Source organism: Rhodamnia argentea, chromosome 2 (assembly GCF_020921035.1).
Source record: "Rhodamnia argentea isolate NSW1041297 chromosome 2, ASM2092103v1, whole genome shotgun sequence".
NCBI classification, from domain to species: Eukaryota; Viridiplantae; Streptophyta; class Magnoliopsida; order Myrtales; family Myrtaceae; genus Rhodamnia; species Rhodamnia argentea.
Genome location: NC_063151.1, coordinates 1,215,250 through 1,230,950, shown reverse-complemented (window position 1 = coordinate 1,230,950; position 15,701 = coordinate 1,215,250). Strand labels below are relative to the sequence as shown.

The 15,701-nt window shown below is 39.7% G+C and overlaps 2 protein-coding genes across 2 annotated transcripts; both read left to right on the top strand.

The window, feature by feature from the left end:
• The first annotated feature begins 3,114 nt into the window (after positions 1 to 3,114).
• LOC115746372 (transcription factor HEC2-like) lies at positions 3,115 to 3,979 on the top strand. The gene has a single exon (XM_030682107.2). It carries the CDS (start codon positions 3,201 to 3,203, stop codon positions 3,945 to 3,947), a length of 747 nt encoding a protein of 248 aa, XP_030537967.1. The 5' UTR covers positions 3,115 to 3,200; the 3' UTR covers positions 3,948 to 3,979.
• A 7,556-nt stretch (positions 3,980 to 11,535) lies between these two features.
• LOC115746357 (triacylglycerol lipase OBL1) lies at positions 11,536 to 15,672 on the top strand. Its single transcript, XM_030682081.2, has 5 exons — positions 11,536 to 11,927; positions 12,276 to 12,469; positions 12,699 to 12,732; positions 14,454 to 15,070; positions 15,143 to 15,672. Exons 1-5 carry the CDS (start codon positions 11,576 to 11,578, stop codon positions 15,392 to 15,394), a joined length of 1,449 nt encoding a protein of 482 aa, XP_030537941.2. The 5' UTR covers positions 11,536 to 11,575; the 3' UTR covers positions 15,395 to 15,672.
• Positions 15,673 to 15,701: the final 29 nt, after the last annotated feature.

Sequence of the window (15,701 nt, the reverse complement as noted above, 5' to 3'; positions counted from 1 at the left end):
ATAGTTGCATTATGAACAATGCCTCATGAAATGAATTTGCTTGTGTCGGGCATGCAGACGATGATCTCGTCATTACTTCTTCCTTTATTTGTAAAATTTCAGTGATTCAAATCCATGCATATTATCAATAATTGCTTACAAAGGAAAAAACCCTAATTGCTTAAAAGGGTGAACATGTGGTGATATTAGCCACACCAGGAAATCATAAATCAAAACCCTAATTATAGACTTAACTAGAAAGCCAATTTGGCTCTTTGTATGAACATTGTCGCGTAGTTGGCTCTCTAGCCTCGACCTATTTGATGCGCCATAAATGTCACCTAACAAAACGGCCGCATCATATCACTAATTGCACCTAGCAATTCTTCTTTCTTCTTCTTCTTCTTTTGCCCCCCTTTTTTTTTCCTTTCCTTTTCAGATTTTGGCATTTTCGAAATCGAAATGCCTCCCTAATCCTTCCAAAATGAATAAAAAGAGGGGGGTGGTGGTGAAGAAGGAAAACAAAGGTTCCTTTGCTCGTGAAAGTTCGTTAGCTATAAGTAGGTCCAGCACATGAAACCAGTGAGCAGCGATCAGAAGAACCTGATCCGTCTCGAAAAGCGTTCCTCTGCGCCATCTGATCAGGATAATGCAAAAGTTGTCTAATTGCTTCCCCTTCCCTCTCCTAGGGCATCCGACGTTAGAGCCCTCCTCATAATTAATTTCGGGTGTGATTTCTGACACCTGTCATGTGAGTGGGGGCTTTAGGGTTTGTAAAAGAAAGTGAAATTTGGAATTTGATTTTGTCTTTTTTTTTAAAAAGAAATTATTTGTTTATGAATTTTCTGGGGTTCACTCTCAACACAGCGATTTGTATTCAGATGAAATAATTCATGCACCATCAAGAGCACCTACTTTTGGTAGCCCCCAGGGACAGTTGGCACATATTAGCCCTTCGAATTTTGACGTCATGCACACGTCATATAGCGTGCCATCTAGGTTTACTTCATCTGCGTTTAGTGCATTGCCAATTGGAAGCTCATTAATAGACGAATGGATCGGAAACATGAAATCACAATTGGGACACTTGAGTTTGGTTCCATACATTTCACTCATTCTTGTGTTCCCACACACAATCCGTTGTCAATTCATTTTTTCGGAATTGATTTTGCATAAATTCAATCATTCAGAACGGTTATGATTCCCTCTGAATTGTTAAGTTAATCAAGAACGAGTCGGGCGGGCATGTACACGTATTTAACATATGATTTTGAACCCGTCATGGCAATTAAAGTCCTGTGCAAAAAGTTTGGTAACCTTGAAATCACGTAACTCTACTTGAATCTTCCACTCAATTGTGGACATCTCTCTCTCTCTCTCTCTCTCTCTCCACCTGCAGTGGCAGCAATGGCTAGATGCGTAGAGGGAATCGACAACAGTAGTGTCTGAGTTGGCCCCGATGACAGCTTCATATACAGCGGCTTTGGTCTTTATTTGGCGAGAGAGAGAGCGAGCAGCAGAAATATGATGCTAGAGAGAGAAAATTAGAACACAAACGAGGTGTCATGAGAGAGAGAGAGAGAGATGGATGTTTCCGGAAAGTGGTGGATCGACAAAGACGATACTTCTTCGGCAAAGTGGTCCGTAACTTTCGGATGGAGTAGTGGCGAGGCAATGGACTGACTAAAGTACAAAGATCAAGATGGCTGGCTAGGGTTTCTTCGAAAGAGAAAGGGGTTGAATTTTTGTAGGTGAGGTCAAAGTCACAATGGGTTGGGATGCATGCAATATGAGGTTTATTTTAACGTTAGGTTGTTCTAGGACAATCAGTTTCTTTGCCCAAGCTTATGCTTAGAAAAAAAGATGGGAGTGTAATAACAGCAGTGATGATAATGACGATAAAAATAGTAGTAAAAAGAATGTAGGGGAGGGTGAGCACAAGTGTAGACGAAGACTGGAATAATGAGGCATCATAATAGATTGTTGCCGATACTAGTTATCATTAGGTCTACTGTTGAAATTCTTCGTATCACTTGATAACACAGTTTATTTTGCTTTTTAGATACATATGATCTACTTCCATTTATTAGCTTGAACTTTTTAGTTGAGCTTTTCAAGATGTATCAGAGCTAGGTTCTGTCTCTTTCAAGTGTGCATCAATCGTTGCTAGTCAAATTAATCAGCTTGCACATGAGAGCTAGGTTCTGTTTCTTTTGTGCGCGCGTCCACCGTTGCTAGTTAAATTAATCGGCTTACATGTGAGAGAGAGTGTTAAAAGGAAGTTGCTACCCCGACTATCCGACAAGACTGTCGGTTATTTCTGACTACACAATCTCTCAATAAATGAGTGTTTTATGCAAAACACGATGTGACGGTATGCGGATTTATGGTGAAAATTGTAGCGTCTTTGACGATCTTTGTCGAAAAGCATTTTTCATGTTAAGATATCCCACTTTTGCCGCCCCTGATGACATTCTCTCTCTCTACAATTTGAGGTCGCAATCTCACACCAAAAGTGATCGACCTCATATGAGACCTCAAACGCATACTTGCCAAATAAATAAAACCAGCTATTAATCAACAATGACATGTTGTCCTCCCAAGCATACTTGCTCAAGATCCGTCCCCGGTTGTCTCCGACAGACCTGGGGCAGGAGGCAGCGGAGGTGGCGACTGCCAAGTGCCAAGGTTAGGGTTGGGGCCGGCCAAGGGAGGAGGAGAAACGGACATAGGATCCCGTCCCCCTGTGATAGATAACGATGTAGGCCTCGTGATATGACGCGAAACTTGTCCACGTTCCATGGAAACCAAAAGACATTTGAGCGCACCAAATAAAACAAAAGCTCAACAACTCTACAATGGGAAGAAGGACCAAAACCTTGGCCCAAAAAAAAGAAAGAAAAAGAATATTTCTTACCTAAATGCTTGATTTATCATATATATAATTCAAGCACTAGAAGTCGAGTAACTGTTATATATAGTCCTCACCCCCACCAGATGGATAGCAGTCAGTCCATGATAACACTATTCTATTCCTCCTTCCTTCATTGCTTCTCTCTCTCTCTCTTTCTCTCTCTACAGTGTCTCTTCAAGCCTACTCTTTCTTCGCCATTCCTCTGTCTGTCCATACCAGTCCTTTCATCTGTGAAAGCCTTTCACACACTCCACTTCAAGTTCGCTCACAGTCTGTCTCTCCAAGAAGATAGAGAGAAAAAAGGGCCATGGATAATATTGATGAGTTGAGTTCTTCAGCCACACCAAACCAGCTGGACCTGCTCATGACAATGCACATGGAGAAGCCGCCCGAGTTTTATGACGGCATGTGCAGAGAGTTCGCCAACCTGACCCCTGCCGAGCTCGGCGGTGCGAGTTGTGCAGCCGACACTGCCGATATGGATAGAGTCATGAGAAGCTTCTTGGACAACAGCGTTAACGTTAGCCCGCATTTTGTCACTCCCTACTCATTCCAAAACCTACCCCCGCCGACGTCCTTGTCCACCCAGTACCCGCTCCACGAACTGCCCCGGATTTTGCCCGATGGCTCGCAGTCGCCATCGATGGCGGCTATGAGGGAGATGATCTTCAGGATTGCAGCGATGCAGCCGGTGCACATAGACCCTGAGGCGGTGAAGCCGCCGAGGAGGAGGAACGTGAGGATATCGAAGGACCCGCAGAGCGTGGCGGCGCGGCACCGGCGGGAGCGGATAAGCGAGCGGATTCGGATCCTGCAGCGGCTCGTGCCGGGCGGGACCAAGATGGACACAGCGTCGATGCTGGACGAGGCCATCCACTACATGAAGTTCCTGAAGGACCAGGTGCAGTCGCTCGAGCGAGCCTCCATCGACGGCAACGGCAGGGCTCATAATGGGGCGAAATTCCCGGCGGCTGGGTCAGGTGGCAGTCACGGTGCTCCGGCGTACCAGCATTCGCATCGGGATGCAAATTCGGGATATGGAGATGATGTTTAGAATGGCACGATAGAATTGATGAGTTCGCCGAAAAAGGGAAAAGCCAGAGAAAGAATCGTTTGTCGAATAAACGATGGCATGACTGATGCATTTCTGTTGTTTTCTCATGTGGCGTGGTTATGTGGTTTAGATCAAATTAATGTTAAATATACAACTTAAATAATGTTCATTATATGTTTATTATAATTTACTTCCATCACCATTAATAATTTGGATAGTTGGTCAATCTTTCAAGTTATAACAACCCACATCATGGTTATTATGTATTCTGTCATAATCCATTGATTAAATTTGTTAATTCAAGTGAATTTCATTTTAAGGATATGTGAGACTCATGTTAAGTCCCAGTAACAAAACGTAAGTTTCTTAGGCCCCGAGGCTAGTTTATCCACTAAATCGTTCATAGATAAAAGTTTATATAGAATATTCTCATAGTAAGACTAGTTTATAAAGTTGACATCCTAAGTGATGTGGCAAAGTTGAGCTCTTTCAATTTATTTACCTATATTTAACATCAATAATGTCTCTTTACTTGGAAAAATTACCAAAAAAATCCTAAATCTACTGCAATTGTACCAATTAAGTTATAATTTTTTTTTGTCAATTAAGTTCTAAACTTTTTGCATTTGGGTTAATTTTGGCCGAAAATGGCGGACATGGACGCCGGCCGTGTCGCCGGCCATAAGCAAGGGCCAAGGCCCACATCTAGCAAGGGCGTTACGGCCCTCGCCCGGTGCCGGTGAGGGTCAGCCGGTGACCCTAGCCGGCCGTTAGCAAAAAGAAAGAGTAAAGAGAAGAAAAAATTAATAAAAATTGAAAAATTGAAAAATCTATTAAAACAATATTAACAAAATGTCCGCATCGGTCGAACCATGCCGCGCAAGATGTCCAGCGCCTGTGTTTGCGATTTTCAGCCAAGATTAACTAGATAGACTAAATTAGCACAAATACAAAACGTTTAGGAGTTAATTGAAAAAAAATATTTAGTACTGAATTGACATAATTACAATAGATTTAAGACATTTTTAATAATTTTTTCCATGATTTTGGGCTAAGGCATGTCCCCGTGATTGTCCATGTTGCATTTAATCACGATGTCAAAAGATCAATGCATCTTAGGACCATGTGAAATTTTGACAACTAGGGGAGAAAACGTTGATGTGATTCCATTAGTATCACATTGTTTCTTTTTATTGGTCGCCATTAGTATCACATTGTTGACGGCCTAATACCCAAAAATACTCCAACTTTAGCATTTGAGACAATTATATCCAAAAAACTATTTTGTCTCATAAAAAACCCTCAACTTTTATCTTTTGTCCAATTCTACCGGTCTATCACAAAAAAAAAAAAAAAACCTCAACTTTAGCATATATCCCAATTATATCCAAAACTCTTTTTTATCTCATAAAAAATCATCAACTTTTACTTTTATCCCATTCTACTACCGTCACCCTTACGTTTATAATCACCGTTAGTTAATCCTATGTGGCTCAAATTTTCTTACTGAACTTACTAATGAATCTTCGAAATTTAGAAATAGTAGACTTAAGGGACAATGAGATTTTAGATAGTTCGTCCGAGTATCTCCATATCTAGTCATTTTTTGGGTTGTTGAGTGCCAGAGAGAATACAATATGCGCCGTCTTGAGTGACTATGTATCTCCCGGTAATATGCAGGGGAAGCGAACAACAAAAGAGAAGTTCGGGATTTTTCATATCAGCTTTGCTAAGGTATAATTCATTAATGATATGAAAATGTCACATAAGATTAACTAATGATGATTATAGATGGAAGACTAATGGTAATGAAATTGGGACAAAAGTAAAAGTTGAAGGCTTTTTATGAAATAATTTTTTTTTTGGGATATAATATGAGACATATGCTAAAGTTGAGGGTTTTTTGGTCTTATGCCAGGTAGAATTGAGATAAAAATAAAAGTTTGGGGTAGAATTGAGATAAAAGTAAAAGTTGAAGGTTTTTAATGAGATAAAAAAAGTTTTGGATATAATTGTCACAAATGCTAAAATTAGAGATTTTTTTGGGTACTGAGCCCATTGTTGACGATGTATAATATATCCATTTAGGTAATTTTCATGTCTTTCGATTCATGTACGAACCATGCTCATGGTTCAGAACAGATTGAGGAAGACCGAATTTTGTGGTGGAAACATATTTTTGGTCAGAAATTTTCCTCTGACTGATAGTTAATCTTGTTAATAATTGTAAAGTACATTACAATTGTTTCGACAATTGAATTAATTCTTTTCTCAATGATCCTATCAATATTAGGTTTAAAAAAGATTCTATTTTAATATTTGGTGATCACTATTTGCTTTTGGGTGAGGGGAGCAATTTACGCATAATTAAAAATTTCACTGGGTCCTTAAAAGCGATGTTATCATAACTTTACAGAAATTGTATCACAAATGAGGAAAGCACGCATATTATAATAAGACCATTCAAATTACAAGATTTTGTGATATTTGAATTCTCCATCCACTTCACAATATTAATGAGAAATTAAAAGAACGTTACGTTTACCTGTATAAATAAAAGAACAAAAGGTTTTAAACATATTTTCAGTGCTTAAACGGTAATTGACAAGTGAATTGGAGCGTCACAATCAAGCCAATATGCTTTTTTCTCATGCATTTCTTCGTTTATGGTTTGACATTAACAATTGACTAACGAAAAAGGGTTGATAATAAGTTGAAAATCGAAGCATTTTTACCCCATGTATTACAACGTGCATTTTATTCATTTGTGATGCCTCTTAGGGGTGATCGGTTTCCGGCCCGCTCTGGTTCTCCTAAAAAATTGAGAACCGGACCGGTGGTCCCGGTTCTCAATTTTCTGGAATCGGAAACTGGACAATCGATCTAGTCCGATTCCCGGACGGGGTTCCATTGGATTGGACACATACCAAAAAAAAAAAAAAAATCGCACCATTCCTGGATGGTCCTGGTCCAGCAAATATAGAGGCCGGACATAAAAAAATTTCAAGTTCATTTCCTGAAACGGGTCTTTCAAGGCAAAGTTGAGAACTTTTTGCAAGATTGTTTCCAAAATGCACATAGGATTTAAGAATAAACGATCTCCCTTCGGGTAAAAAATGGCCTAAGAACTAGCTGAGGCAAGATCGAGATGAGGATTTCGTTTGGGGACTAAAAAGGCAAGACCGAGAAAACTCCATGCGCATGGAGTTTTCTTGATCAAAATAAAAAAAAAAATTCGATCGGTCCAGTCCCAGCGATCCAGTCCTGGCAGACCCTAGAACCGGGAACTAGTCGGCTCCCTCTAGAACCTAGAACCGAAAACCGGACCACTAGTCCGAATCCGATTCAAGTGGTCTCAATTCGGGCGGTCCGATTTGCTCACCCCTAATGCCTCTTACTTGCCGTGTCATGCATGCACTCCATGGATGTGCATGTTCTTATTTTTCTCTGTCATATTCTTTACAAAGACCTTGCGTTTTAGAATCACTATTGACTTGTTTATCCCCCTTTTCATCGCGCCATATATAACCGAGTAATTCTAGTTCCTTTATTTTTCTATTTGATAAGTTAAATTCCTTGATTGCTAATGCGTTCCGGCCAACTGCGATATATGCAAGATTTTTTCTTATATCTTGTGAGTAATGATGACACGAATGATTTCCGAACTTTAACTCAAAGTGCAATGTCATCATTAAACTTTTAACTTATTCAATGTGATCCTTGAACTGTTAGTAAATATTCAATGTAGTCCTTATGTTTACTCAAATTATAAATCAGACATTATTTCATGACGTGAGATTATATGTTGAGTTAGATCTTTAAAAATGATGGGTCAACATGTCAATCTTTTCATCTATCTATTTTAGCAAAAAAAACTTAGGGCGTCAACATGTCTATCAATATTTGATGACGATTATTATAAATGACATCTTGCTTGAATATCCACATGTAACATATTTTTTGTTATCCACAACTCATACTTGATGAATTGGGAGCCTCATCAGCAGATTCAGTTGACTTGAATTAATGGAAAAGCAAAATTGAACATCTTCATATAATCGAAGAACTAGATTGGAAATTTACTACTACTTCGTGGATCATATTAAATAAATTAAAAAACTTCATATGACATTATATATTAAATAAAGATTTAAAGATCACTTGTACCGTTCCCCTGTCTTATAATAATAACAGCAATTGTTTTGTAATGAGTTGAGAACCATTTTATTCATCTGACCCCCCACTCAGACTCAGACTCCGACTCCGACTCCGACCACACCCACTGGACCTCAAGCGAAACTATTGGGCCGGCCTTGCAAAACTAAGTTCTTGAGGACTCATATGCAATTAATTGTCCTTTTTTTTTTCTCTGTGTATCGTTTTTCAATTGAATTTTCATGTGATAGTTATCTTCATTAGGACAAATATCCCGAAATGGAGGAACTGATCGGCAAATCAGGTTGCTGATTGGGTTTCTAAGACACTTCGTTTGAATTTTCTTCTTACTTCATGATTGTTTATACCCCCAAACTTTATGGGATCTTCTTTGTTGCGACGCCCCTACTTTGGGCTTGTCATTTTTGAACCATTGATGATAAATAAAGGAAGCTTGTTTCTGACCCAAAAAAAAAAAAACATACCCAGGCATTTCAATGTATAGCTATTCACGGAAGAAGGCTCTCTTGGACCCCAATCACATCTGAAAAGTCTCAAACTCAAACCAAAGAGATATAGATTGTCTAACTCACAAACTCACCCTCCTCAAGCTCTCTCTTCAGTTAAGCTTTTCGTTCTACACGGAATTAGATTCGAACATCTTCAAGAGGACATTCCTGTTTGTGGGTCTCGATGTCCGCCTGAGGACGTTCGGAACGGTCCGGCTTCTCTCGGCATCTAGGTCGATGCCCAGCCATGTCCGGGCCGGATGTCCAAAATCCACTTTTGCTGTTGATCGCTTTGAGTCGGACATCCAGCCAGCTTTGGGCCGGACATTCGAGCCTTCGGAACGTCCAAAACTTTAGGATTCACACCTATGGTAGCTACACAACTTTTGGTGCTTCAATCCAGATGTCCACCAACTAACTTGGGATGTCCCAAATTTTGTCCTCGCGCAGTCCAGATCTTTCCGCTATTTTCGGGCTCCCACGTATGCCGGTTCGAGTCGGTTCCAAATCAAATCAGGTCTACACTTAGGGTCACAGTCATCACATATATAGAAAATGAAACGTGATGAGCTCAAAGTCTTAATTTCCAACTAATCAAAGGGGAGTTGACCCACCAAAAAAGGCTCACATGCGAAGGGGAATTTGGTATGTTGTATGTCTATATTGTGAGGGTAAAGTCGAATCCGCCATCGGATGCTTGGAGTTAAAATATAATATTTTCTTAATTTAATGGCTTTAAATTTCGAATAAAATTGAGTCCAACTGGACAAGACGAATTGAGTTATCCATTTTGTTGCCCGTCCCCAATAGAGAGGCTTTCAAAATGAAATCCGTTTATAGCCAAATAAAATATACGCGCTTAAAGTTAGAAAAATGAAATCTAACCTGAAAGTAGGAAACCATTTTCTTGGAATTTTCGTTTATGATGAAGTAGTGTGTTTGTTTCAGAGAAATAATTTTTCGTGAATTAGTTTTCGAAAATTTCACACGTTTGGTTTGCTGAAAATGATCAGTCAATGAAAAATCATTAACGGTCAAAGAAATTGTGCCAGCTTAAAATCAGAAAAATAAATTCTCTAACTTTTTTTTTTGGTCGAAAAGCTCATTCACTCCAACGAGGAACTACAAGAACCACTGAAAATACAAGATTAAAAACAAATGATTTCCCCAACAACCTTTTCATTTGTCATGAAATTTTCCAAAACAAACGCACCCTGTATTAAATTTGGTCAAACCAATGATTTGTGGGGTTGTCACATTGCTCCCGAAGTCCGACCAAAAAAAAAAAGACATTGCTCCCGAAGTCATATATTAAAGAAGTTGGTTCAAATCGTCGATCATCCAGAGACTTTTGATCGTGTTTATAGTTTAATGCTTAATGACGTGATTTGAGATTCTTGTTAACCCTATAATGTTGGGTCACCGAACGTTCAACCCTATGCTTAACCAAAAATAGAAAAGAGAGAAGGCTTCACTGACTAGTCAATTTTACCAAAACGTGCTGGGTTAAATGGAGACGAAATTTGGTTAATATCCTCGTGAAGTTGGGTTCAAATTCGGAATATTTTGGGAGCAAAATCCTGAAAGACCAAGCCAATACAGGGGCAATGCTTCATTTAAGAGTGCTCAAGGAGGTGGACTTGTAAAGGTACGTGAAAATCGGCTTAGACACCGCCTCACCCGCTAAACTAAAAAAAAAACCATAATCGAGCTTTGTAATTTTGAGAGTAGAATTTCTAACTGATGGTTATTCTCCTAATGGAGTTTGAGGATAGAATCGAAAGTTTTTAAAGTTTTTGATGGGATTTAGAAATCTTCCAAAGTTAAAAGGGTTTATCAGGCAATTGGGCTTTTCTTTTGTTCACACAATGTTTATCTTCTGGCACAACCCAGTGGGCATGTACGTTTTGGCACGATCAAGCTAGCAAAGTTCACTTTTGGCGTAAAAAGCAGAATATTCCAATTTGATTGGACTAAAGAGTCTGTAGCTGTCCTAAACGACAACCACCAATTAGGATTTTACAAGGAGGATCAGATTCCCGAGGCAAATTGATTCCCGAATAGGACCACACATGCACATGCAATGTCCGAAAAGAAAAGGAGAAAATAACGTTACATTAGGCAGGCACAGTGAACAGGCACCCTTAAACAGTGCACGTAACATGTGATACACGCCCGAGATTGTTTGATTGTGATAGTACAATCTAAATCGCTAGATCTGAAGAAGAGAATTATTAAAAAAAATCTTAAATATATTGTAATTGTATTAATTCAGTTAATTTGACTAACCGACGTTGACGTGATATTGCCGGTACGGATGGAAACATTTTTTAATAATAATTTAATAATTATCTATGAGCTTTTTTTTCTTTTCTTTTCTTTAGTATTTTTTCCCCAAACCCTTAAACCCTCGGTGACAACCTTGCCCGGGGGCCGGCGAGCGCCATGGTGCCCTCGCCTGGCCAAATCTAGCAAGGGCCGCCATGGCCTCACCAAGTGCCGGTGAGGGCGTCCGGGGAAAAAATAAAGAAAATAAAATAAAAATAAAAAAATCATAAATTTCTTTAAAAACTATTAAAATATTATTAACAAAAGTCTACGGTAGCATCGGCCAGGACTGAATTAGCACAAACATAAAAGGTTTAAGATTGAATTGGCAAAGAAAATGTTTATGATTAAATTGACATAATTACAATAGGTTTATGTCTTTTTTGGTAATTTTCCCGATATGACGAGTGTATACGTGAGGGAAAATTTGTTTAAAAAGTCCTAAATCTATTGTATGACAATCAATTCATTTCTAAATCTTTCTATTGTGTCAATTTAATCCTAAACTTTTTAATTGTGCCAATTTAATCTTAAACATTTTAACCTGGCACGACCTAGACTGTTATATCTGATGAGTATATATATATGAGCTTAGGTATTTCAAGACCGTTGACATACAAATAACTTCACACATCCATGGACATGCCACCCTCATCTCCTATGCTTCCGAAGCCACGCATGGGCTGCGAAGACGATGCCCAGCTCTATAGCAACTACCTCGTACTTGATCCTAAACAAGCAGGCTTCCTCGACCTCGCTCGCCTCCTGTTCTCCGCGTCCGAGAGAACATACATCCAATGCCCGGATACCTCCAAGGAGCTCAGGGAGTTCGGGCGTAGATGGGTCATCTTCATCTCCATCGTCGTTCAGAAACTCCTGCACCTGTTCAAGGGAATGTTGGGATGGCTCGGAAACGCTTTGGAGTTCTGCCTCAATCTGCCGTCGACCAACGGAGGATTTCTCAAGCTCATCACCAATTCTCTCAAAGGTTTCGTGTGTTTCTTCTTCCCAGAACTATACCTCGGGCAACGTTTGACCATGTCCACGCCTTCGTGCATGTATATCCTCAATACTGTCGTGGTTTAATCTGTATCGTCTTCCTTGTCCTGCGATTAGTTTGGTCAACCTCATCACCACAGATTAAGTCCATGCAAAATCCTCCCAATTTAGAGGAGCAAATCCATCCTATCTTACCCTTAATGTTCTTGGTGACAACAACAAGGTGTTCGAAAACAAAAGTCGAAACTTAAACTGCATCAAACCATACCGAAACATCATTCCTATCCCGGAACTTTACACCAGAAGAAGACGAGGGTCATGTTTGCAAACTATGCAGGAAACGTGGGGTGGCCAACTAGAGGCTCGCCTACTTTTGCATCGGTGGTTGGGAATTTGGACCAAAGAGTGGACCTTGACGACCAGCTCAAGCATGGAGACGCGGGGTATAATGCGTATTTGTCCATGATGGCCGCTAAGCTGTCGTACGAGAATGATTCTTTTGTCGAAACCACCATCAGAGATCGTTGGAAGGTTTGTCTCACCAACCCACCATGTGATATAGACGACAGAGAAGCATATAGTTATGATTAAAAAAAATCAATTCTCGTCATAAAGAAAATGAAAGATGGAACAACATCGATTAAACTATCCATTGTCCTGTTAGTCGTCTGGCAATAGTTTAACTTAATTAAATCATACCTTTGTGCTTGAAGATGACGAGAACTAATTTTGTCCGCTGTATTTTTTTTTTTGGCTTTAGATGGAACCCTTGCTGAGGTCGGACTTTTGGAACGGTAAGCATTGTATCTTCCTTTGAAATTTGGTTTTAACTTTAATTGCTTGGTTGATTAAGAAGATATTTCTATATGTTGTGCGACTTTCGTGATCTTATACTCGCTAGTCATTCGCACGGAGTTGCATATTCTTAACAGAGAAAGATCTATCTTGACATTCTATTTTTCATATTTTCAATGGAGGATTTTCTCCATTACTTCGGTGTATCCAGATACAAAAGAGAATGAAATGATATTATCGGAATATCTAATGAATTTGCCCAGAAAGAGTAAAAGGTAATGCGAAACCATATTTCTTCTAGCTTTTGGAAAATCTAACAAGTCAAATATTATGCTAGTCGATGTTACTAATATGTTTTCACCACATATTCTTTGAAGCTTATGTTTAGGGGAAAATTGTTAAAAAAGTCCTAAACTTTTTGTATAATAGCAAATTCAGTTATTAACCATTCAATTGTGCCAATTTCATCCTAAACTTATTATACGGCGGCCAATTCAGTTTTAAAATTTTCAATTGTACTAATTTAGTCCTAAACATTTTGATTATTTACCAATTTATTTAATCCAGCTAATTATAGCTTGTAATAGCTGACACAACAGTCTATCAACGCCAACTATTTAATTAACTGAATGTTTTTCTTCTTTTCTTCTTTTTTTCCCCCTTTCCTTTCCTTTTTCTTTTTTCCCTTTTTCCTCCACCAACCATCGTCGAGCCTAGCGGCCTCAAGTGAGGGCCCCCTTACCAAATGTGGTGAGATCCGCTCTCAATTGGGTAAGGGTAACCCTTGCCAAATTTGGCATGGGTGGCCTTTGCCCGAGGAGTGCCCTAGTCCGTTTCGGTGAGGGTGGCCCTTGCCAATCCAGTCACAGGTGTCCCTCACTCAACGAGGGCCAAACAAGGGTGACCTTTGCTTGAGGCTGGGGACCTCCACTGGCCATTGACGAGACCTGGTGATGTTGATGGAGGGAAAAGGGGAATAGGAAAAATAAAAGTAAAAGAAACATAAAAGAAAATAAAAAAAGGAAAAAATTACAAAAATTGTCCACGTCAGCGATTTTCAGTCAAAATTGTTCGGAATAACTAAATTAGCAAATCGTTGAAAGCTTTGATTAAATTGGCAAATCGTAAGGTTTATCGCTAAATTGACATAATTAAAAAGTTTAGAACCGAGTTGTCTACCGTACAATAAATTTATGAATTTTTTTCACAATTCTCCCAAATGAAAAGCTTACAATAATACAAGCTCTTCTTATCAAGAAAATATGACAATGGTAATTTTACAAATCAAAATTATAACTGGTGAAATTTTATTTTGTGTGATTTTTTTACTTTTATCAGTTTAATATGATTTGGAGTCTTAAACAGTATATATGAACTCAACGGCCATTTCAACTCACTGGAGATTCTTCCATAACTTCAATTAGTATACAGTTTTGTTTCATTTTTGCGAGAATGTCTAATTTTTTTTTTTTTCTTGATTTAGTCGAACCAAACCGACCCTCTCTTTAGTCCTCCAATTTGGTAATTGACCAGATACATTACTGTTTATGAGCCTGTCTGTGTAATTGATTATTTGATGCACATGAGATAAGATTGGAATGAAAAAAAATAAAAATCCGGAATTGCAATAAAGCAGAAAAGCAAGTAACCCGAGTTTGCTCTTGCCATAAGAAGAAAAGTTTTGTCTCTTTTAAACGAAAATCACTGCATGGTCAAACAGATTACCAAGAGCAACCCTCAACTCGAGCCATTGTGTTCAAAGATGGAGACCTGATTGTGGTGGCATTTAGGGGTACCCCCCCTTTCGATGCGGATGCATGGTGCACCGACGTCGATCTCTCCTGGTACGAGCTTGAGCTCGAAGGAGAAGCGGGGCCGGAGACGGTGAGCATCCACAGCGGCTTCATGAAAGCGTTGGGCCTACAAAAGGGCAGAGGATGGCCCGAGGCACCCAAGGAAGGCAAGCCCTACGCTTATTATAAGATAAAGGAAATCCTAGGGGAGCAATTAAAGGAGGAAGGGACAAAGTTCATAGTGACAGGGCATAGCTTGGGAGGGGCGCTCGCCATACTCTTCGTGGGAGTGTTGGGCAAGCACCAGGAGGATTCGATCTTGGAGAGGTTGGAAGGAGTGTACACGTTTGGGCAACCAAGGGTTGGGGATGAGAGGTTTGGGGAGTACATGAAGAGGAAAATTCATCGCGAGATGAATGTTTTCCAATACTATAGGTATGTCTATTCGAGCGACCTTGTTCCTAGGCTGCCTCGCGATGGCAATGTCTTTGGGTTCAAGCACTTTGGTCCTTGCCTCTACTTCAACAGCTTGTACAAGGGGAAGGTATCACCATCTCTCTCTCGCATTGTGCATTTGGCTCTCACGCTCTCCTAATTACATGACGATTGAATTCAGGTGTTAGGTGAGGCGCCAAACAAAAACAGCTCGTCGTTGTTATGGTTCATACCAAACATCATGATCGCGATTTGGGAGCTGGTTAGGGGCTTCATCATACCGTGCCTGAAAGGCCCATCATACCGAGAGAGCCTGTTCTTGATACTGTTTAGGATGGTTGGCATAGCGATTCCAGGATTGTCTGCTCATTCTCCTCAAGATTATGTCAATTTGACTCGACTCGGCTCCTTATCCTCCCATGAAGTAAGCTAGATCCAATCAATCAGGGCTGCGGCCTATGTACCGATGCAATCCTACATGGATAACTCTCAAGGTCATGTCTGTCTAAGAGGGCCAAGTGATGGGCCTTTGAGACAAACCTAGTTACTTGTAGTGTATGCTATTGAAGAATTCTGTATGGATAGATTGAGAGAGAATAAAACCGTAAACGCTTGAAGAAACCGTTGGGGTTTGTGATATTGCTAAGTGGTATAGAGTCTATATCTGTCACTACTTTGGACCATATTACAGTGCAAAAGCGAAGTTGATTTGTGAACCTAATAAGGAGACAAAACATTGA